A 25,709-nucleotide genomic window follows, 5' to 3' on the forward strand; every position below is an offset into this window, starting at 1 on the left:
TCACCAAGGACAAGCTTGTTGATATCTTTGAAGTTAAGATGTGAAAGTCTTCTATGCCATAGCCAACTATCGTCTGCAGGAGCTTTCTTTAGAAAGCAAATGGCTAGCTTCCCTCGTATCATATTTAAGTTCAATGGATATATCTCGACTTTGCGTTCAGACTCTAGAAGGACTATTTTAGTTTTCTTTTCTATGATCTCAGAACCTTCGTCGTCAAATGAGACTTTTAATCTTGTATCGACGACCAACTGCGAAACACTTATAAGATTGTGTTATTGACCCTCGACATAAGCAACTTTACGAATTGAGAATTCGTCATTTTTTATCATCCCATAACCTTTTATCTCTCCAAGTAAGTTATTCCCAAACTTTACTCTTCCACCATTCTTCAGTTCCCCATACTCTCGCAGTTCCTCCTTCCTGTCTGTCATGTGACGCGAACAACCACTGTCGATATACCATTTAGTGTCAAACTGTTCGTCACGAATTACATGAAAAGTTAAGTAGATTTAGGAACCCAAAGTTGTTTGGGTCCTTGGGAGCCTTTTACAGTAAGAGGGAAAGTAATTGAAAGATCAACCATATAGGTTCGTTTTATTAAGGTGGTGTTATCTTTCTTTGTGATTTTAAAAACCTGAATCCCTTTATCTTTTAGGTTATTATCTTTTGAAGATGATCAATTTTGATTTTTGTTTTGTCTTTTCAGAAACCTTTTCTTTGTGTCATTTTTGGTTGTATTCACAGGAGCTTGATGATCTAAAACCAGCTTTCCTTTTCCTTTAACATCTTTCCATGTCTGGTGAGGATGCGAAGCGTTTTTGGTTTGTGAGTTGTGAGGTTTTGGATTCTCCACAGGGCCTTTTGGCTTTGGTAGAATAGGTTCTTGAAAAACCTTTTGTTTAGAATTATGTGGACAGCGAAACTAATTTTTCTAAAAGCTCTTTGAATTCGCTTTTGGTTCAACCTTTGCATTTTGATTGAGAGGTTTCTCAATGCGAATGAAGTTGGAGTTTCTGGATTGCCAAAACTGTTTTCTTTCCTTGATATTTTTGTTGTATCTGGTGTTCCTTTGATGGTTCTGCGTTGCGAACTGTTATGAAACTTTGTGAACGTTAGCTTTCGCTCTTGGCTTTCTTGCTGGAGTTTCGTTGTGCACAGAAGATGTGTCGCTAGGAACATTCTTAGTTCCACTGGGACTTGCTTTCTCGTAGCTGGAATTGACCTTGTTTAAAGATTCTACTACGTATCTTCGTTTTACTCTCCAAGAGGTCCTTTCTGAGAGACCAACTTTTTCGTCAGCATTGTCGATCGGAGTTGACCAAAAATGCTCATCACTTCCATCTTCATTGTCTTTTTCAGCTATGGACGTTAATTCGACTGTTTGATCCTTATTTACCTCATTTATTTTGAAAACCTGGTTAGGGATAGTTTGGACTTTTGGAAAACAGTCGCAATTTCTTTTAGAACATTTGGATTATTTTCAGAAAGACGTGCAAATTCAACAGAATTTTCAGAAATTGGGACTTTCGCAACGCAAGGTTCGTTTTTAACAAACTCTGAGCAATCAACCTCATCCTCTACAGATATTTCGCTCATATCACTGTCATCATCAAATTTAGATTTGTTATCAACATTAATTTTGTTTCTGAACTCAATTTTGTACTCAATGAGTCAAACTTCTGCATAGTATCAAATTTAATTCGCTTTTTGTCATTTTTGTCTAAAAGTTGTTTTAGCATGTTTTTGTGGTCTTTGGACTTAATAAAAGACTCAGTTTTGTCCAGTCCAATCCTATAAGCTTCTGAAGTTTCATCAGATGAGATGATTGATTCACACTTATAGCAATCAGCATCAATTTCGTCTTCCTTTAATTCAAGGAATGGCAAAATCATCTTATGGGGTTTTTGACCAATCTCACAATGAAGATGCAATTGAGTAATACTATGATAAAACCTTTTTGCAATCAAAAAAAAAATATTACGCTATTTGAAAAGCATTAAATTGTCTTGTTGCAAATAATTTAACTCATCCCTAGATTTGGATAAATCAGACTCAATCTTCTCTATCCATATGTGCCTCTCCTCACTCTTTGACGAAACCTTGCTGATTTGATCGGTTAGGTTAGAATTTGTCAAGCGAGTTTGTTTTTAAACTATTACTGATACTTGAGAATGTGAATTGTAATTCATTTAGTTCAGTTTCGTATCGTGACACAGGAATATTGAGTGATTCAAGAATAGAGTGTACCTTCTTAATCATTTGATCACATTCGCTGATTTGTTAAGAAACTGGTTTCGCAACAAAGCAACTATCACTCCCATGTCCACTATCAGCGGCATATCCTTGCATTTGTGACGCGTCACTAGTCACCACGAAACATCTTACTCCAGAGTGCGAATCCTCCTCTTTCGCAACGAAACTTCTCCCATGAGTTGGCCTGCGAAACTCCTCATCTTCTGAGTCCGTGGACCAGACTTCCACCTTGCCAAATTCATCATTGAATTCTTTTTCCTGCATAATCAAAGCATGCATAGAATTATCTATTGGATTAGGTGTCTAAGCCCATAACTATATTTGGTATGTACTTGACCCGATAGTAGCATGGTCCTTTGGGGTTGCCTTCACCAAAGCAACTTGGTTGCATGAATTATGGAGAAAGAGGTTGATTATGATTTATTAATATATTATGTTAATAATATATTAAAAGAGAAATCATATTATTTAATTAATATTGGTTAAGAATTAATTTAGAACTAATTTTGTGGTCAAAAGAGATTAATTGAATTAAGAGGACTGATATTGTAATTATGTGATAATTGCTAAATGGGTTGTGAATCCCTAAGTTAAGGGATGGACGAACTTCTTGTGGAAGCCCACATAGAATTCATCCATAGGGTATTCAAGAAGGATTATATGGGCTGCTTAGAGCCTAAGCAACCGGATTAGGCCTTTGACTGCAACCTAATTCTTCAGCTATATAAAGGACCCATTGGGCACCTCAAATCGGCTACCAGAAGCCCTAGAAGGACCCTAGAGCCGATTTTGAGCCTCCTCCTCTCTCTCATGTTCTCCAACTTTCTTCTTGGTGTTTGTGATCGATTAAAGGTATTACACTTGTGATACTAAGCTTTCAAAGTCAAGGATCTTCAAGCTACAATTGAAAGGTAACATTCTTACTTGTTTAATTATGTTAATTTTGATTTATATATGATAGTTTAGGGTTTACAAGCTTTGGATTATTATTGCATGTGCAATTAGAAAAACCTAGATCCAAAGCTTTAGGGGTTGCATGTGCACCATAGGATTGTTGTTTTTCTCAAAACCCAACAATGGTATCAGAGCCTAGGTCATTTTTCTATTGTATTTGATGCATAACTGACTTGTTCAAAGCTGAAAAATACAAAAAAAAAAAAATAAGCATCTGCCTAATGAGCTCGTTGAGTCCGCATACGAACTTGACGAGTCAGGGCTACTTGAGGAGTCCAGTTTGTGACTCGGCGAGTCAGCTCGTCTATTAGTAGATTTTTAGGGATTTTGACTATAATTGGGTTGGTATAATTACCATAAATGTTTTTAACTAATAAAATTCGATTTTTTCAATATGGTATTGATTATCCTCATCCAATTAGAAGATAATTGTTAAATAATAAGATAATTACTTGTTTATATGAAAAAATAAATTATTTGTATTATTTAATATGAATTATCTTGCCCTAAATTGAATTAGGTAAAATTTAGATAATCACAAATTATTCGATTAATTAATTTTTTTGAAATTTGATCTGAAGGTTTTGAAAAGTTTAAAAACTTGCCCTTAAGTTTTGAAATTTGAATTTGATTAATAGTTTTAATTTTGAAATATTTAAATCCTAAACCCTGGAATTTTACAAGTTTAAAATTCAACCCTTATACTATTATAATATTATAAGATTAATAATTATATATATATATATATATATATATATATATATATATATATATATATATATACTTACCGTTAGTAAGCCTCATTCACAAAGCTGGTCTATAAGGGGTGTTTAAAGAAGCAGCATATAGAATGACCGTCATTGGGTATCGACTCTTACCCATCACCCTCTTCACTAGTGGAGGGTCGTTAGCCGAACGTGTAGGATAGGGCAACTAACTCCACATTAATAAGTATAATGATCTATAAAGTAACTAAATGTTTTTTTATAAATTCCCAATCTTAGTTACTTTAGGAAAATGTGAAAATGATGCTATTCCATGAAATTACACTTTGCACCTTGCCAAGTCATTAGTGGAGCGTGTGTGGATAACCAACACACTAATTTGGGACTAACAAGGGTGGAAAAGGGTAGCTCGATGTTTATCATAGATCAATGGAGCGTGTGTGGCTAACTGGCACATTGATTAGGTGGTAAATGACATCGAGAGTACCAAGTACATTTGAATGGTTATTCACACCTTGTTTGTGATCCTCAGTATCCCACTCACAAACTTGAAGGGCATATCCATTGAAAAGTTTATTGAATCTCAAAAAGAATCCAGGAATTTCAATTCATTTAAAACTTAATTGTCTTTTTCGTTGATGATGGTGGAAATTGGTAAATCGTCATTTACCTACCTTCAAATTATTTGCAATTAGATTACGACATCCCTCTTCTGAATTGTAAATAATTGTGCTGGGTCCTAGCCCTAATTTCTCATTTGGGTGTTAAATTGGGGATTCTTATCAAATCTAAACTTTTTCTCTTTTCTTTTTCATATGTCCACTCCAAACGACAACGCTTCTGGCTCATTCTCACTCATGAACTTGTATGGGAGGGTAATATTTGATGGGTCCAACTTTAATGATTAGATCTGCAACATTCACATGGTCACCCGCTACGAGGACAAAGAGTATGTTCTCGACAAGGAGCTGAAGGAAATTGACCACAACACTGTTACTCCCGAGGAAATTGATGCGTACAAAACTCATGAGAGAGATGCTATGAAGGTTCACTGCATCATGCTCACAACAATGACTGTTGAACTCCAAAAGTCCTACGAGGACTAATATCCATTCGAGATGCACCATGATTTGATGGAAAGGTACCATCAAAGTGCTAGGCAGGAAAGGTACGAGAACATCGCCGCGATGATCACTACTAAAATAAAGGATGGAGAGTTCATCACGGCCCACTTGCAGAAAATGCAAAGATATATGGACCACTTGTTGACGTTGAATGTCAACTTTGATGAGGATTTGGCCATAGATATCATTCTACACTCATTGTCCACTTGTTACAAACAGTTTCGTATGACCTGTCATATGATCAAGAAGGAGGTCACTCTAAGCAAGCTTCAAAGTCTGCTAAGGACTACTGAGAGTAGTGTAAAAGGAAAATCTATTGCATCTACTCGTACTACTGCTGCCCCTGTCTTGGCTATTGGGCAGGGAAAAGGAAAGAAGAGGAAGGCTCCTTCTAAGAGCCACAAGGGAAAGTCCCATGATGGTACTGATGGGTTTTAATCATAAGAACATCCTATGTGCTCATACAAACCCTAATGCTTGGATCTAGGTTTCTCTATTGTACATGCAAGTTATCCAAGACTATAAACCCTAATTCTAGCATTCAAGTAATCATATTAACATGAGAATGGGTTTAAGATATTACCTTGATTTTTATGTAGCAATAACAATCCCAAATCTCTTTGTATTGACTTTAGAAAGCTTAGAGTCACAAATGTCACTCCTCTAATGGTTCACAAACACCATAAGCAAGAGGATGAAGAGGAGAGAGGATGGAGGCTGCCAAAAATGTGTGAAACCCTAGAACAAAGCTTAGCCACGTTTTTGGTCCTTAAGGGGTCTATATATAGTGAGGCTATTAGGGTTATCTAACAAGGAAACCCTAATTTGGATACTTAAGCCCTAAGCAACCCATGGACCCCTTTCCTTAAGGCCTTGGACGATTTCCTTATGGGTTTCCCCATAGAATTCGTCCACTCCTTATTATAAGGCAATCCATGGCCCAAATTGCAATTATCTTATAATTACAATTCCAGTCCCTTAAGTTTAATTAATATCTTTTAGTCACAAAACTAATTACCAATTAATTATTGACTAATATTAATTAAACAATATGATTTCTCCTTTAATATATTATTCTCATAATATATTAATAAATCATATTTAATCATTTCTCTCCATAATTCATCCTATCAAGTTGCTTTGGCGAAGGCAACCCAAAAGGACCATGCACCATCGGGTCAAGTACATACCAAAATAGTTATGGACTTAGACACTAATCCAACAGTCTCCCACTTGGATAAGTCTAATAACTATTATGCGTATGACTTCAGATCCTGATCTGCAATCATAGCTTTCCAAAGCCGCTGTCAACTCTGATCCTATCAGATACGCGTGTCCTTAGATAAGGGATCATATATTCCTCCATTCTAGATATCGTAAGACATGATTTCTAATCATTCTCTTTGTACTACTTCTCAAATTCCAATTTATGACGACTGACTAATTGAACAAATCAAATTAGCCCTAGCCCGGCCGAGCATTTACGTTTGTCATCACTAAATCATCGAGGGGCCTAAAGATGTCGCTTTTATCCTACTTTGGATAAAAGGAACGGATAAACTTTGATACAATGCTTGCTTGCACTCGCTCACCGAATTACACACAACAATATGTTTTATGACACCAAGTTACTAGTGCGTTTACATATTATCAATGTGCAACCGATTTGCAAGATACAACTCACGCATCTCGGTTTCAAGAATATAAGATGTTATCGTCTCACCAGTCACTCGTGATACAATTCATGGAGTGATCCAAGTGAGCGTGGGTTTAATCCAATGCTCAAATTCATATTCATAAGCACTCATGAACGTTGCAACAAACATTTGCTTATGTCTAATGCTATTTAGATAATCCACACACCAATTCACGACAGTCTTCATTCATACCTACTTCCAACATATCAACGACTGTGGCCCGTTCGAATAATTTGACTGTTCTAAACCAATTAAATTATTCAGGAAGTCAAAACATGCAAAGTGAAACACAAGAATAATACTAATCCCATATGGCCTCAAACCTTTGAGTATAAATAAAACACCTTTTATTTATCACCATATCGATTACTCATTATTTGTCGTTTCGGGTAATCAACTTCTTACTTGAATTACAACACTTGTCCCATGCTCCCAGCATGCACACAATGTTTACCTATGGTTCTTACTTTGTGAAATAGATCACATTGAACACATTTCCAATCATACTCATTTCACAACTCCAAATCCTTTTTCATAAGTGTAAGAATATCAAATTCTTGCTACTTATAGAATATGCTAGATTCTAACATTCTATGCAACTATCCTTCCGTAATGTCACTGCACCAAAGTCACAAAGACTATTGCCAATGATATTACAAAGTCTTCTATCGGAGATTGTTACAACACAATTCCTTAGATATGATGTCTCTCACTCAAAGTACTTTCCTTTGAACATCCTTTTGCATAAAAGTTTCTAATCTAGTCATAGGTTTTCAATATTTAATTCCCAATATGGACACGTTTCCATATTTTCCATATGAAAACTCATTCTTAATAGAATCTTATCTATTGATAATAATGTCAATATGGTCCATCTGATATGGAAACATTTCCATATTTTTCAATAATATACTTCCAACTACTCACAAGCGACCAATCCTCGGCGAACTTTGGATTGTCCTTTGATAGTTGTTTAATTATCTTAGTCAAAACCGATTCTTGTCCTTTTTCCCTCTAAATGCGCTAGACATTTGGAAAATTTTAGAATGGTCAAACATTATAGCATTTGCAATCGATCCTATATCCGAAGCGTATGGGACACAATGCATAATGTCTTACATAAAGATTTGATACTTTATCAATCTTCCGCCATAATATTTCATTTGCTATGTTCTCAAAATTCGAATTGTGAAGAGGAATGCCGTAATCATAATCGAAATTTTAAGAACACACTATGTTTCTTTGACTAAGTTATTAACATTCCACAACCTAAGCCTTTAGATTTGAAATGAAGCATAATATTCTCTCCCTTAATTATAGCAAAACAACCTTTCAACTCTTACAACATTGCAAAGTATGAACCTTGTTTTCTATAATTAATATTGCTACCTTGCAATACTTGCCTTAATAATCATACAATCATAACATTTATGCTCCCACTATCATGATGATTATTATAAACATAACACTTATGCTCCCACTAGCTTCGACATGTATTCATAAACATTTTAACTTTCAGAAAAACAATACCTATTGAATTTCTTAAGTCCATGTTTCTAATACTTAATGCTTTGATAACCTTTTATCAAGGATTTTTGAACTTATACACCTTTGCCTTTGATAGTTCATATGTGTGTCTAAACAATTAAGACTAATTGCCAAACCTCACAATTCAAATTATGGAAAGGGATACCGTAACCATAATCGAATTCAAGAATGCAATTTTACAATCACTATCTTCTTAAAATCTTTCTTAGTGAAAGCATTTCCTCACAATAATTTTCATCAAGGAGGAAATATTATGACACTTAGATTTAAACGGTGTATGTGTTCCTATCCATGTGAATTTGTTAAAACCAAAGTTTATGACAAATTCAAACTCATATGAATTGAACTTTCTTCATCTTGATTTCTTGCCTTATGGTAGCACAGCTGCCCACCACGTCTTCCAAGTAGTTAAGCAGCTCACCCTTTCCTATCAATGTACCTTTCATTGATTAAGGTGCCTTTCCTTTTATGCGTTCAAAATGAGAACTCATAGAACTTACATGCATAATTAACTCAATTGGAACAGCACATAACCAAAATAATGTCAACACGATAGGTTGTAAACCTCAACTCGTGTGCTAGTGATGATCGATAAGGTTTATTTGATTTGTTCTTGAAACCTTTCAACACCATTTAGACTCCCACTTACTCCTTGACATATAGGATTCTCTTGTCAATAAACATTTCTTGACAATTAAATATTCAAGAGTTAGTGTAGCTTTTATGAAAACACTTCATAAATTTGTCCTAGTTGGTCTTTGTCTTATCCAAGACATCACAACTTTTCCATATTTGATGAATTCTATAAACCTTCTTAATACTTATCACTCAATGTCGCAATCTTAACTCTAAGACTTGTTTTGGAACGAAGTATGATTGATCTCTTGATTGAACCATTTCTTCAATTCTTGATTCCTCTTCTTAAACATACAATTGTACTAAGACTCACTTAGAGGATCAACTGAGATATGGTTCTTAATCATTAAGACCTATCATAAAGCATAAAAGGTACTCTCCCTTCTTCTTAGAATGGAGAAACTTTTATCTTTCTGCCTACTTGATTCTTCTTATTCGTTCTGCTATTGATTTAAACCTTTTACAATCAATTCATAATTACACCTAATCTTGTAACTATAATCATATTTACTAAACCTTTAGTAAATCATGACGAATATCATTGTTACTCTTATGGTGGACTTGATCAACACGCAACTTTGTGTGCTTGATCTCCTAGTCCTTCACTTGACACTTTGTCAATGAATTAGTCTAATTTCCAAAATATGAAATTTCTCATTCATCGTGCAACCAAGTTGCATGATTCCAAGTTTCTGTCCAATTGAAACTTGGGCGATGAGAAACTCTCCTTATTTGGTAAACTCTCGACTTTCCATAATAAGAACCAAATCCATTATTGCTAATAATAGAAACATTCAAACATCAATTTTTCATATACGCCATTGCAAGGATAAATAAATAATATAAAATAAAATTTTATTTTATTGCGGAAAAAATTTAACCTTACAATGCAATTCATTGAAAAACTATGCTAGTACATCTTTCTTAGCAATCTAATTCTAACTCTAAGTAGTAGCTCAAGAATCTAATCTTCGAGAAATGCGATCGAAATCCATTCCTTCACGGTTAGATTCTGCTCACTTCTTCCCTTAAGCTTCCTTTCTTTTCTTCGATTCTTACAAAACATCAATTGTAATCTTATCACATTATGTATTAGGAATCTAGGATTGAGGCTTAAAAGAGTTAGTTAATGGATTTTACCTATATTAGAGCCATACGTTTCGACTCTCCCATCTCTTAGATCTCTTAGGTAAATGGGGCAACTTCGTCTCCAATGCCCTTTCTCTTGGCAATAAAAGCAAATTGACTCTTTTGGAACATGACATGGAACTACTTCATACATTGCCTTTCTCTTATGATCAAACTTTTCGATCATAGCATGTCTTTCGTTGCCATTGTCCATATCCATAGAGGTCTTGAAGGCAAATTCACCAATCAACTTTGCTTTTCTATTGCGCCAAACCATTGCTGATTCAGCAGCAATAAGCATATAGGTGAGATCTATAAGGGTCACGTCGCGGTTTATCATATAGTACTCTCTTATGAACTCATTATATGAGTTAGGAAGTGACTGAAGAACCCAATCAACAGCCATTTCCTCACAGACAACGGATCCCAACATTCTTAACCTATCAATGTGTGACTTCATCCCTAGGACGTGTGCACACACCGACTTTCCTTCTTTATGTTTACTTGCCAAAAGGGATTGAGTGATCTTGAACTATTCAAGCCTTTGAACTTGTGGGCTAGGGAGAATAATTGGAGGAGGTGGAGGAAGAGAAGCATGATCTCTTGTTCCTCGATCGAATCGTGGAATATCATCTTCATGTGGAATGCTTGTTCCACGGGATTTGGGAAGACCATAGTTGTCGTACTTTGACATCTACAAAACGGGAGAAAACAAATTCAAGTTAGTTGATTGATTGAGTCCTTAGTAAATCACCCAAATGAGATACTAAGGCTAGGACCCAACACAATATTCTACAACTCGGGAGAAGAATGCTGTAAGCCAAATTGCAGAACATTTGAAGGTAAGTGAATGACGATTCACTAATTTCCACCATGAAAAACGAAAAAGAAATTTAAGTTTTAAATCTATTAAAACTCCTAGATCCTATGAGATTCATTGAACACTTCAATGGCATGTTTAAATCTCGATATGCCCCTCTTGTTTGTGATTAGGATGCCGAGGATCACAAAGAGGGTGTGAATAACCATGCAAACTTACATGGTGCCCTCACATGTTATAGTCACCTATTGGATGTGCCGGTAAACCACACACGCTCCACCGAACTATGACAAACATTGAGTCACCCTTTGCTACCTGTGCTTAGAACCATTTAGTGTGCCGGTAAACCACACACGCTCCACTAACGTCTTTGCAAGGGCACAAAGTGTAATTTCATGGAATTGCATCAATTCACTTTTGCCTAAGTAACTAAGATTGGGAATTTTATGAAAACATTTAGTTACTTTTATACTTCATTATACTTATAATGGAAGGTTCCGTCCTATCCTACCCGTTCGGCTAACGACCCTCCACTAGTTAAGAGTGCAGTGCGTAAGAGTGGATACCCATTCAATCGCCATTTTATAGGCAATTCCTTAAACACCCCTTATAGACCAGCTTCGTGAATGAGGTCTACTAACGGTAAGACTGACTTTTACTCATACATATATATAATGTTAGACTTTTAATGTTATATATATAGTATAGGGTGTATTTTACACTTTTAAAATATTAGGTGGTTAAATTTAACAATTATACTTTTAATTCAATTAAATTTTCAACCAAAAACTTTATGGATTTATTAAACCTCTTTTAATTATACACCTTAATTAATTAATAAACCATAAGGGTGTGATTTGAACTTTTTCAAAACAATACTAGAGTTTTAGAATTTAACATTCCTAATTAAACTTTTAATCAACATTTAAATTCCAAAACTTGAGGACAAGTTTTGAAACATTTCAAAACATTAGGGTTTAGAATTTAAATATACATCAAAATTAAACTATTAATCAAAATTTAAATTCCAAAACTTGAGGGCAAGTTTTGAAACCTTTTTCAAAACATTAGGGTTTCAACTATTTAAATTTCAAAACAACAAAACTTTTGGGTTCAAATTTAAACTATAAAACCTAAAGGGGAAAATATGAAACTTTTCAAAACACAAGGATCAAATAACAAATAATCTAAATTAACAAGTAATCACATAATTATCCATATTTGATTTATTTAATGATTTCTTGCAAAACAATTTATCAATTTAATCAAAATAATTAATCAATTATCACATAGGGAAACAAATATTTTATTAATTGATAAATATCTTCAATTAGATCAAGAATATAGTCAAATATATCATAAAATCGGATTTATATTGATCTAATATGATAAGGCAACTATCCTTAAGCAAAAACAGCAAGAAATCCCGGTTTTCCCTCCTTCTGACGAGCCGACTCGTCGAGTCAGGCATGGACTCGTCGAGTCAGCATGGACTCGGCGAGTTCATCTATGGACTCGGCGAGTCCAGCCTCCAGAACCAAAAAAATCGAATTTTTCAATCATACAATGCATCAATACAATAGAAACCAATCTAGGCTCTGATACCACTGATGGGGTTTAATCATAAGAACATCCTATGTGCTCATACAAACCCTAATTCTTGGATCTAGGTTTCTCTATTGTACATGCAAGTTATCCAAGACTATAAACCCTAATTCTAGCATTCAAGTAATCATATTAACATGAGAATGGGTTTAAGATATTACCTTGATTGTTATGTAGCAATAACAATCCCAAATCTCCTTGTATTGACTTTAGAAAGCTTAGAGTCACAAATGTCACTACTCTAATGGTTCACAAACACCATAAGCAAGAGGATGAAGAGGAGAGAGGATGGAGGCTGCCCAAAAACGTGTGAAACCCTAGAACAAAGCTTAGCCACGTTTTTGGTCCTTAAAGGGTCTATATATATTGAGTCTATTAGGGGTATCTAACAAGGAAACCCTAATTTGGATGCTTAAGCCCTAAGCAACCCATGGACCCCTTTCCTTAAGGCCTTGGACGATTTCCTTATGGGTTTCCCCATAGAATTCGTCCACTCCTTATTATAAGGTAATCCATGGCCCAAATTGCAATTATCTTATAATTACAATTCCAGTCCCTTAAGTTTAATTAATCTCTTTTAGTCACAAAACTAATTACCAATTAATTATTGACTAATATTAATTAAACAATATGATTTCTCCATTAATATATTATTCTCATAATATATTAATAAATCATATTTAATCCTTTCTCTCCATAATTCATCCTATCAAGTTGCTTTGGTGAAGGCAACCCAAAAGGACCATGCACCATCGGGTCAAGTACATACCAAAATAGTTATGGACTTAGACACTAATCCAACAGGTACCTCTTCTAGTGGAACCAAAGTTGGTCTTGCTGCTCCCTATTCCAACCCGAAGGATGTAGAGTGCTTCTACTGCCACGACAAAGGGCATTGGAAACGAAGCTGCCCGAAGTACCTGCAAGATATCAAGGATGGGAAGATAAATCCCACCTTCTCAGGTATTTATACTATTCAATCTAATAACTCATCACATACTATGTCTTGGGTCCTCGATACAGGATGTGTTTTTCACATTCGTTCTGATTTGTAGGGTCTAAGAAGAAGTAAGGATATGGAGCATGGGAAGATAAACTTGATCATGGGGAATTGGAAAGCATCGCCTGTCACCAAGATTGGAGTTTACTCTTTAGTACTTAGTAGTGGGTTAGGTTTAGATTTGAGTAATTGTTGCTACTCGTCAGAAATGACACAAAACATTATTTCTTTTCATGGTTTGTATAAACAAGGTTTTAGATTTTCATTTAATAATTAAATTGGGTCTATTAATGTTTTCTTTAATGGTACTTTCTATTTTGAAGGATTGCCTTGTAATGGAGTATATGAAAGTTTGATGGTTGTAGACAACTTAGCAAAGAATGTGTTGCATATCGATTCGTCCAATGGTTTGGACAAATGATGCTTGTGGCATTTTCGTCTTGGACATGTCAACAAGAAGTGCATAGCCCAAATCCAAAAGGACGGAGTGTTGTAGTCATTCGACCTTAGGGACGATGACACTTGTGAGTCTTGTTTACATGGAAAGATGACCAAGTCACCCTTCGCTGGTACTTGTGAAAAGGGTGAGGGTTTATTGGATCTCATACATATATGTGGGCGCTTTAGATCCACCACAAGGGATGATAACCGCTTCTATGTGACTTTACCGATGATTATAGCAGATATGGGTATATTTATTTAATTAAGAACATGTCAAAAACCTTTGAAAAGTTCAAAGAGTTTTAGCAAGAAGTGGAGAATCAGTTGGGCAGGAACATTAAGATGCTATGATCTGATCGAGGAGGTGAGTACCTTAGTATTGAATTCCATGACTACCTCAAGGAATGCGGAATTGTTTCACAATTGACGCCACCTAGGCCGCCGCAGTTGAATGGTGTGGTTGAGAGATGCAATCGATCCTTATTGGACATGGTTCATTCCATGATGAGTCGAGCTTTGTTACCTATCTAATTCTGGGGATATGCCTTAGAGACTTCCACCCATATCCTTAATCTAGTCCCGACTAAGAAGGTTTCCAAAACACCTCACGAGATGTGGATAGGGAAAGCTCCCTCGTTGTTACATATCAAGGTTTGGGGTTGCGAGGCTTTCATAAGACGAGAGGCTCATGAAAAGCTTGAATCATGTAATGAGCGATGTATTTTCATTGGTTATCCATAGAAGTCCTTTGGATATCTCTTATATAGACCGAGTGACAATGTTGTCTTCGTTGCGAGGAGAAGGGTTTTCTGAGATCGAGAACTCATATTAAAAGATGAGAGTGGGAGGCAAATTGATCTTGAAGAGCTTCAAGAATCAAACGATGAAGGAATCTCTAACACTGTCGCTCAACCCGAGGAAGAAACTACTATTGAACTGATTGACGATTCCTTACCTCTTAGACGTTACAGTAGAGTTAGTGTTCCACCCGTATTATACGGTTTCCATATAACTGTTGGGGGTGATACTTTTATTAGTGATAGTACACTAATAAATTTGGATGAACCTAATAACTACAAGGAAGCCATGGTAGGCCCGGAGTCTGCAAAGTGGAAAGAGGCTATTGATAGCGAGATTCAGTCCATGTATGACAATCAAGTTTGGAAATTGGTTGACAATGTACCAAGTCGTAAGACGGTCGGGTGCAAGTAGATCTTCAAGAAGAAGACCGACATGGATGGGAAAGTACACACATATAAGGTGCGATTGGTTGCGAAAGTCTTTACATAAACTCCCGGAGTTGACTATGATGAGACCTTCTCACCAGTAGCAAAGATTAAATCTATAAGGGTTATGCTATCCATAGTTGCGTTTCATGATTATGAAATATGGAAGATGGACGTCAAAACCGCTTTCCGTAACGGGAATTTTGATGAAGATGTTTACATGAGTCATCCAGAGGGTTTGGTCAATGCGAAGTAACCTAATAGAGTGTAAGCTTGATAAATCCATCTATGGATTAAAACAAGCATCTCGCAGATGAAATCTTTGTTTCGATGAGAAAGTTAAAGAGTTTGGTTTTTCGAGAAGTGAGGATGAGTCTTGTGTATATGTCAAGGCCAGTGGGAGTATAGTTAGCTTTCTCTTTCTGTATGTGGATGACATACTACTAATAAGAAACGATGTCCCAACCTTGAAGGAGGTTAAGTCCTGGCTTAGGAAGTGTTTCGCTATAAAGGAACTCGTAGAAGCTGCTAATATTCTTGGGATAAGGATATTGAGAAATAGGAGTAAAGACTAACAGGACTTAGTCAAATTACTTACTTGGATAAAGTGTTGAAACGTTTCAACATGGAGAATTCCAAGAAAGGAAAATCACCAATCCAAAGCAATACCAAGTTGAGTAAGACTCAAAGCCTAAGTACCGAAGCTGAAATAGCAGAGATGAGTCGAGTGCTTATGCTTTTGTTGTTGGCTCGATCATGTATGCTATGACGTGTACTTACCCAGATGTGGCCTTCAATTTAAGCATGGTCAACAGATATCAAGGGAACCCTGGTAGAGCACATTGTACCGCAGCAAAGAACATTATTAAGTACCTACGAAGGACTAAGGAATGGTTCCTTATGATGGGTTTTGAGCATAACATCATTCCTATGGTTTACATGCAACCCTAATGCTTTGGATCTCAGTTTTCCTCAGGTTATACATGCAAACAATCTTCCAAAGTATAAACCCTAATCTAACATGTCTAAGAACGAAATTCATATGTAAATAAGGGTTTGGAATCTTACCATACTTGTTATGTAGCAATAACAAGAACAATCCACAAAGTCCTTTGTAGCACCTGGTTTCTGGTACGTAAAATTTATCTTTGCATTTTTCATTTTTTAGCCTTGGACTCGGCGAGTTGTAGGTCCGACTCGCCGAGTAGAGACGGGATTTGGAGCGTGTTTAAGTTGGCGACTCGGCGAGTCCATATTCCGGACTCGGCGAGTCACTGCTGTCTGATGAAACCCTAATTCCAAGGGTTTGCCACCTATTTAAGCTAGCTTGTGCGGCCCAAGCTCGCCCCCTTTCACCCTCAGAGCGCCCTACATCAAACCCTAACTCGTTTCTTGTGAGATTGAAGTGATTAGAGTGATTCCTTGAAGTTTTTGGGAGAAGAAGGAGAGTGGAGCAAGAAGAGGAGAAGGATACCAAATATCTTGGTGCTATTTCAGAGTTCTATGAGGTATATCTCTACTCCATTCTGTTTGTATGCTTAAAACCCCATTAGAGCACCTTTGAGCTCTTCTTGAACCTTTTTCCAAGCTTGTGCATGAAGTTGAATTCGTAATAGGTTGATTATCCACTAGATCAAGTCATGGTTGAGCTCCAGAAGCACAGATCTATAACCTTTATGGGAGTAAATTGCTTGAATGTCCTAGATCTACCTTCTTAGCCCTTATTTCACCCTTAATCCCCATTCTATGCATTTCTACACGTAAAGTTGGAAACTTTACGTGAAAATCCTGCCCTAAGAACCCAGATCTATGAATGACACGAGCTGGATCCAAGCAGAATCACGTGTATAGTTTTTGCATGTGGCCGACTCGGCGAGTCGAGTCGCGAGTCCCCGAGTTTCCCCCTTTTCGCAATTGCGGGTTGGGAGTAATGAGTCATTAGGTGTGACTCAGTGGGTCGGAAGCTAGACTCACTCATAAAGTCACTCGGCAAGTCAATGCCATGACTCGGCGAGTTCAAGGCAACCTTCTTAGATAATGAACAGACTCGACGAGTTGTTCATACAACTCGGCGAGTCATAGCATAAAGTGTTCATCGGATGAAGATGAACTCGGCGAGTTGTTCATACAACTCGGCGAGTAGGATGAAGGACTATTGGCCTTGGGTATAGAAGGAAAACTCGTCGAGTCTACGTCTAACTCGACGAGTAGAGACGGATTTGTGGTCAGACTAAGGGAAAGGGACTCGGCGAGTTGGCAAGCCAACTCGGCGAGCCTGGTCAATTGGCAGTTGACTGTGACTTGACTGTTGATTTGTAAGGGTAAATGGTCAATTTACCCTGAAGTCGGTTAGCAGTATTTGACTAAGGGTTTTGTGGGAATTATAGCCGGAGGATTTCCGGAGCGGCAGTAGCAGCAGACAGTCAACTCCCATATAGATCGGCAAGGACTTTGAGGTGAGTTTCCTTCCAGTAGTAACGGGTCTAAGGCGCCAAGGCCGGCCCGTATAGACGAGATGTTAGTATTAGAGTGTGGGCTGAGCCCGTATCACTTGGTTGAGTTGATTATGATATATGGCAGTATGATAGAGATGTCTATACTCGTTATCTGTTTGATACTTGTATATTATGGGTTAGCGGCTGAGTGTGGACGAGGCCCGTATCTCTCCGAGAGTGGAGCGTGGGCGAGGCCCGTATCTCCCAGATAGTGGAGTGTGGGCGAGGCCCGTATCTCCCAGATAGTGGAGTGTGGGCGAGGCCCGTATCTCCCGACTAGCGGAGTGTGGGCAAGGACCGTATCTTCCTGAGTGTGGGCGAGGCCCGTATCTCCTAGCTGTACATTGTATGCTCGCATGGTATGAGGTGTTATGGGGGAACTCACTAAGCTTCGTGCTTACAGTTTTCAGTTTTGGTTTCAGGTACCTCTTCATCGAAGGGGAAGGAGCTGGCGCGGTAGCGGTACATCACACACACCTGCTTGTATTCCGCATTATGACATCTACCTGGGAGATTGTACTCTGATATTTTTATGATTATTACAATGTTTTCTGACATGCAACATCTTTTGTGAAATGAAATGGTTATTGAATAATTTATTTCTAAATGTTTTGCTAAGTACATGTTTTAAAAACGAAATATTTGGCTCGTATTTTTGGGATGTTACAAGTTGGTATCAAAGCCCTGGTTTGAGGGATTCGAACACACCTTCGAGGGTGTTTGAACTCAAATCGAGGGATTAAAATATTTTGGAAAAAGAAAATTTTTTCTAAAAAGCTAGTAAAGCGTTCTAAGAAAGAACGAAGTGTGTGATGTGCGCGACTGGCCAAGCTCAAGTAAGTATTCGCCAAAGTACCCATACAAGCTTTTGTTATGCTTCTCAGTTTCAGTAGAACAGCATGCTAGAATAGGACTAAAGATCTAGGAGTGATGCCTTATGTGCCTGCTTTATGTGCTTCAGTGTGTGAAAAGTTGCATGCTAGAATTGAGTAGACAGCAGTAGGATGGCCAGTTTAGGTTATGCCTGATAGTGCGAGTTTAGCATTGTATGCTAGTTCAGTTTTCCCTACGAGGATAGAGTTGCTTGAGATTGTTTTCTTTATGTCCAAATAATGTTTGCTTTATGCTATGTGGGCTTTGAAGTGATGGGAGTTAGCTGTTAGGTGAATACGTTAAAGTCACATGTGATCAGGGTTGAATAATCTCAGAGTGTTGGATTTGACCCTATTGCGTAGCTCTTGTTTGAGTCCTAACCGTGGTAGGGATGAGTCCCTTACTCGAAGGATTATCCGAGCCTCGTCACATGTGATTGTATTAAGGAAATAGCTAATTGGCATCACCAAGAAACCTTCAGCAGTTGAGGACTGGGTTGGGTGGAGTCAGAGGTCTCCTAGGGTAAGCCTAGGATAGGAGTAGCAGAGATCAGTGGTAGTGAAAGGGACCTGGTGGAGTCAAGGTAGTCCTTGGAGAAGGTACGGATAGATGTGGAAGGTAGCATGGGCCCATACTACTGAAAGCAGAGGATCCGTACCCGAATCGAGGAATGCCAAGATAAGACCAGGGAACTTGTAGTGAGTGTGATTCCTCCAGAGGTATCAGTATCGCTAACAGTTGTTATTTCTTTTGTATTTCAGAATGGTGGTACAGGAGAGGGATCGGGTTCGGGATCAGGTTCTGAGCCAGTAGATGAGGGGCTACGCGAGTTCATCGCATCTGAGATCACCAGAGGCATCCTTGAGTCGACCCCCATCATCTTCGGGTCGATCAAGGAGGGTATATTGGAGTTGATGGAGGATCGCCTTCGGGCATTCAGGAGCGACATGGCATCTGTCCAGTCAGGATCTTGCACAGTGTCCTTCAAGGACTTTCGGGGCAGTGGTGCGCCGGATTTTCATGGGGCGCAGGACCCCATAGTGGCCAGACGATGGATTGCAAACATTGAGTCTGCACAGATGATTAGCTTCTGCCCTGAGGGGTCGAAGGTGAGGTTCGCAGCAGGGTGTCTACGAGATCGAGCTAGGGATTGGTGGCAGTTCGTGAGGGACTCATTGGGAGCCTCGGTTGTCGAGGCTATGACTTGGCCGGAATTTGCGACCAGGTTCAGGGCGGAGATCGCGCCGGCTGTCGAGCTTCAACAGCTGGCCAGGGAGTTCTTGGATATGAGGCAGATGACGGAGACTGTGGAGGAGATCACCGCCAAGTTCCAGGAGAAGGCATTGTTGGTGCCCCAGTATGCGGGTGATGAGGATATGAGGAGGACTCGTTATCATGACATGCTACGGGCTGACATCCGGGAGCATGTTAGCTTTTTAGCTTGCCCTACCCTGGAGTCCATGATTGCCAGGGCGAGGGAAAGGGAGATTAATTTAGAGCACATTCGGAAGAGGAAGGCAGAGGCGGGGCAGGTGGTTGGAACTTCGGGGAAGAAGCCCAAAGGATCAGATGGGAGGCCGAAGGCCAAGGAGGACCGGGCCGCTGCGCGAAATGCGGCAGGACGCATGAGGGAGCATGTAGGATGGGATCAGCAGGATGCTACAAGTGCGGCAAGGCAGGGCACTTTAGCAGGGATTGTACTACTCCTGTCTCGGTTATTCAGACATCTGAGTTGCTGTGTTTCCACTGCAACCAGAGGGGCCACAAGAAGGCAAATTGCCCCCAGTTGACAGCATCAGCGCCAGTTAGAGCGCCGGCTCTAGCTACCCTGCGGATTACAGATGGCCGACAGGGTAAGGCAGAGGCTCCAGTGGTGAGGAGCTGGGCGTTTCAGCTGACGGCAAAGGAGGCACGCGCCGCACCCGATGTGGTGACGGGTATGATTCTTTCCCTCTACTTTATTTTTATGATGTTATGATATTGATATGTGCTCTATGTATATGCATTAGGATCGTTCCATGTGAGCGGTATTCCTGTCCAGGTGTTGTTCGACTCAGGTGCCACCCGATCATTTGTTTCCCTTGCGCTTAGCAAGAGGTTTACTGAGTCTTCAGGCATGTTGGATTTCCCTTTAGAGGTGGAGATTGCCGATGATCGATTGGTGCGAGCGTCATCAGTATTCAGGGATTGTGTCCTGAGGCTTTTCGAGGAGCGCTATTTGGTGGATTTAGTTCCCATCCCGTTGCAGGGGAACAAGGTAATTATAGGCATGGATTGGTTGAGCCCTAATGGGGCGGTGATAGATTGCGCACAACAGCTAGTGCGGATCAGGACCCTGAGTGGGGGAGAGTTGATGATCCACGGTGAGAGGCCACAGTGTGGGCCTGTAGTATGTTCAACAGCGAGAGCTAGGCGCTACCTTCAACAGGGATGCGCGGGGTATGTCGCGTATGTTATGGATACCCGGGAGATGGGTAAGGTGACGGTGAGCGAGGTTCCAGTGGTGCGAGACTACGCTGATGTGTTCCCAGAGGAGCTTCCTGGAATACCTCCGGAGCGCCAGGTGGAGTTCAGGATCGATCTAGTTCCTGGTGCGGCTCCAATATCCAAGGCACCCTATCAGTTGGATCCTCCCGAGATGCAGGAGTTGTCTACACAGCTGCAGGAGCTGCTAGACAAGGGGTTTATTCAACCGAGCAGTTCAACCTGGGGAGCCCCGATCCTGTTTGTAAAGAAGAAGGACGGGTCGCATCGGATGTGTATAGATTATCGGGAGCTGAATAAGGTAACAGTGAAGAACCGATACCCACTCCTGAGGATTGATGACCTCTTTGATCAGTTGCAGGGAGCATCTTGGTTCTCCAAGATCGATTTATGTTCCGGTTATCACCAGATGAGGGTCAGGGAGGAGGATGTACAGAAGGCCGCGTTTCGGACGCGTTATGGCCATTATGAGTTCGTGGTGATGCCGTTTGGGCTCACCAATGCTCCTGCCGCGTTCATGGACCTCATGAACCGCGTGTGCAGGTCGATGCTGGATCGGTCTGTGATAGTTTTTATCGATGACATCTTGGTTTATTCCAAGACGCAGGAGGAGCATGAGGAGCATTTGAGAGAGGTTTTGGAGACCTTGAGAAGGGAGAGCTTGTATGCCAAGTTCTCCAAGTGTGAGTTTTCGTTGCGCGAGGTGTAGTTTCTTGGGCACCTCGTCAACCAGGACGGGATTTCAGTAGACCTGGCCAAGGTGGAGGTCGTGATGAGATGGGGGGTTCCGAAGTCTCCATCCGAGATTCGGAGTTTCCTAGGATTGGCAGGCTACTATCGGAGATTTATTCGGGATTTCTCCAAGATAGTCATACCCCTTACACGGTTGACTAGGAAGGTCGTGGTCTTTCGTTGGGGGCCTGAGCAGCAGGCAGCGTTCGAGATTCTGAAATAGAGATTGTGCGAGGCGCCGATCTTAGCCCTGCCCGAGGGCATAGAGGATTTTGTGGTATATTGTGATGTGTCGATCTCAGGCCTAGGTGCAGTATTGATGCAGAGGGGGCATGTCATTGCTTATGCCTCACGAGGCGAACTACCCGACGCATGATTTGGAGTTGGGGGCGGTGGTTGTCGCCCTCAAGATTTGGCGGCATTACCTCTATGGGGTTCGATGTACCATTTATACAGACCACAAGAGCTTGAGTTACCTCATAGATCAGCCGAATCTGAACATGCGGCAGCGTCGGTGGTTGGACATGGTGAAGGATTATTATTCCGAGATCCTTTACCACCCAGGGAAGGCCAATGTGGTGGCCGATGCGCTTAGCCGCAAGGCGACGCCGATCAGGGATATTTGCATGAGGATGATTGTGATGGCTCCCCTGTTGGAGCAGATTCGGGAGGCTCAACAGGAGGCTAAGAAGGAGGAACATCGGAAGAGTGAGCGAATAGTGGGTCAAGTCACCTCCTTCGATTATGATAGCCGGGGGTTATTGACACTACACCGCAGGGTGTGGGTGCCATATCTTGGAGGCGTGCACCAGATCTTGATGGAGGAGGAGCACAAATCCCGATTCTCTATTCATCCAGGGTCGACGAAGATGTATAGGGATCTTCGTCTAGACTATTGGTGGCCCTGCATGAAGCGGGACGTGCCGTGGTACGTCGAGCGATGTTTGACCTGCAGGAAGGTCAAGGCCGAGCATCAGAGACCGCACGGCAAGATGCAGCCGTTGGATATCCCATTATGGAAATGGGAGGATATTACAATGGATTTTATCACAAAGCTTCCCCGGACGGCGCTAGGAGTGGATTTGATTTGGGTCATCGTGGATCGATTGACCAAGAGCGCCCATTTTATTCCGATTCAGGAGAGTATCTCGGCCGAAAAGTTGGCCGATATCTACATCAGGGAGATAGTGGCACGGCACGGGGTGCCAGTGTCAGTGATATCGGATCGAGATCTGCGGTTCACTTCCAGGTTTTGGAAGAAGTTTCATGATGAGTTGGGCACTCGTCTGCACTTTAGCACCGCCTTTCACCCACAGACGGATGGTTAGAGTGAGCGGACCATCCAGACTTTGGAGGATATGTTGCGGGCTTGCGGGCTAGACTTCGGTGGCAGCTGGGATACCTATCTTCCCTTGGCTGAGTTCTCGTACAACAACAGCTACCACGCGAGTATTGACCGTCCTCCATTCGAGATGTTTTACGGTCGGAGGTGCAGGACCCCGATATGCTGGGGTGAAGTTGGCCAGAGGGTCATGGGGAGCACCGAAGTGGTGCTCAAGACGACTGAGAGAATCCAGCAGGTTCGGAGCAGGTTTCAGACTACGTAGAGTCGGCAGAAAAGTTATGCCGACAAGCGTCAATCAGACCTGGAGTTCTAGGTCGGGGATATGGTTCTCCTGAAAGTGTCGCCTTGGAAAGGCGTCATTCGATTAAGGAAGCGGGGTAAGTTGGGCCCGAGATACATTGGTTTGTTCAGGGTTGTAGACCGGGTGGGCAAGGTGGCATATAGGCTGGATCTGCCAGCCGAGCTCAGCCAGATCCACAACACCTTCCATGTCTCCTAGCTGCGGAAGTGTCTCGTGGATGATTCAGCGGTGATGCCATTAGAGAATATACAGGTTGATGACAGGCTGAATTACATTGAGCGCCCAGTCGCAATTCTCGACCGGAAGTCGAAGGATCTAAGGAACAAGAGGGTGGAGTTAGTGAAGGTGCAGTGGCAGCACCGAAAGGGGTCCGAGTGGACTTGGGAGCCGGTGGAAGAAATGATGGAGCATTACCCGGAGCGTGTTTAAGTTGGCGACTCGGCGAGTCTATATTCCGGACTCGGTGATTCACCACTGTCTGATGAAACCCTAATTCCAAGGGTTTGCCCCCTATTTAAGCTAGCTTGTGCGGCCCAAGCTCGCCCCCTTTCACCCTCAGAGTGCCCTACATCAAACCCGAACTCGTTTCTTGTGAGATTGAAGTGATTAGAGTGATTCCTTGAAGTTTTTGGGAGAAGAAGGAGAGTGGAGCAAGAAAAGGAGAAGGAGACCAGATATCTTGGTGCTATTTCAGAGTTCTCCGAGGTATATCTCTACTCCATTATGTTTGTATGCTTAAAACCCCATTAGAGCACCTTTGAGCTCTCCTTGAACCTTTTTCCAAGCTTGTGCATGAAGTAGTATTCGTAATAGGTTGATTATCCTCTAGATCAAGTCATGGTTGAGCTCCAGAAGCTCAGATCTATAACCTTTATGGGAGTAAATTGCTTGAATGTCCTAGATCTACCTTCTTAGCCCTTATTTCGCCCTTAATCCCCATTCTATGCATTTCTACACGTAAAGTTGGAAACTTTACATGAAAATCCTGCCTTAAGAACCTAGATCTATGAATGGCACGAGCTGGATCCAAGCAGAATCGCGTGTAAAGTTTTTGCATGTGGCCGACTCGGCGAGTCGTTCATCTGACTCGGCGAGTCGAGTCGCAAGTCCCTGAGTTTCCCCCTTTTCGCAATTGCAGGTTGGGAGTAATGAGTCATTAGGTGTGACTCAGTGGGTCGGAAGCTAGACTCACTCATGAAGTCACTCGACGAGTCAATGCCATGACTCGGCGACTTCAAGGCAACCTTCTTAGACCAAGAACAGACTCGACGAGTTGTTCATACAACTCGGCGAGTCATAGCATAAAGTGTTCATCGGATGAAGATGAACTCGGCGAGTTGTTCATACAACTCGGCGAGTAGGATGAAGGACTATTGGCCTTGGGTATAGAAGGAAATCTCGTCGAGTCTACGTCTAACTCGATGAGTAGAGACGGATTTGTGGTCAGACTAAGGGAAAGGGACTCGGCGAGTTGGCAAGCCAACTCGGCGAGCCTGGTCAATTGGCAGTTGACTGTGACTTGACTGTTGATTTGTAAGGGTAAATGGTCAATTTACCCTGAAGTCGGTTAGCAGTATTTGACTAAGGGTTTTGTGGGAATTATAGCCGGAGGATTTCCGGAGCGGCAGTAGCAGTAGACAGTCAGTTCCCACACAGATCGGCAGGGACTTTGAGGTGAGATTCCTTCCAGTAGTAACGGGTCTAAGGCGCCAAGGCCGGCCCGTATAAACGAGATATTAGTATTAGAGTGTGGGCCGAGCCCGTATCTCTTGGTTGAGTTGATTATGATAAATGGTAGTATGATAGAGATGTCTATACTCGTTGTCTGTGTGATACTTGTATATTATGGGTTAGCGGCTGAGTGTGGGCGAGGCCTGTATCTCTCCGAGAGTGGAGTGTGGGCGAGGCCCGTATCTCCCAGATAGTGGAGTGTGGGCGAGGCCCGTATCTCCCGACTAGCAGAGTGTGGGCAAGGCCCTTATCTTCTTGAGTGTGGGCGAGGCCCGTATCTCGTAGATGTACATTGTATGCTCGCGTGGTATGAGGTATTATGGGGGAACTCACTAAGCTTCGTGCTTACAGTTTTCAGTTTTTGTTTCAGGTACCTCTTCGTCGAAGCGGAAGGAGCTGGCGCGGTAGTGGTACATCACACACACACCTGTTTGTATTCCGCATTTTGACATCTACCTGGGAGATTGTACTCTTATATTTTTATGATTATTACAATTTTTTCTGACATGCAACATCTTTTGTGAAATGAAATGGTTATTGAATGATTTATTTCTAAATGTTTTGCTAAGTACATGTTTTAAAAACAAAATT

The 25,709-nt window shown here is 40.7% G+C and overlaps 1 protein-coding gene across 1 annotated transcript in view; it reads right to left on the reverse strand.

The window, feature by feature from the left end:
- Positions 1 to 272: 272 nt before the first annotated feature.
- Positions 273 to 25,709, reverse strand: part of LOC111908797 (uncharacterized) — a 35,461-nt gene continuing 10,024 nt past the window's right edge. The window contains exons 2-5 of the mRNA XM_052765134.1: positions 1,771 to 1,953; positions 1,447 to 1,645; positions 1,112 to 1,387; positions 273 to 473 (exon numbers count right to left, since the gene is read on the reverse strand). Coding sequence (XP_052621094.1) covers positions 273 to 473; positions 1,112 to 1,387; positions 1,447 to 1,645; positions 1,771 to 1,953 — 859 coding nt within the window. The remainder of the gene's footprint in view (positions 474 to 1,111; positions 1,388 to 1,446; positions 1,646 to 1,770; positions 1,954 to 25,709) is intronic.

The sequence above is a fragment of the Lactuca sativa genome, chromosome 6 (assembly GCF_002870075.4).
Source record: "Lactuca sativa cultivar Salinas chromosome 6, Lsat_Salinas_v11, whole genome shotgun sequence".
In the NCBI taxonomy this organism is placed as follows: domain Eukaryota; kingdom Viridiplantae; phylum Streptophyta; class Magnoliopsida; order Asterales; family Asteraceae; genus Lactuca; species Lactuca sativa.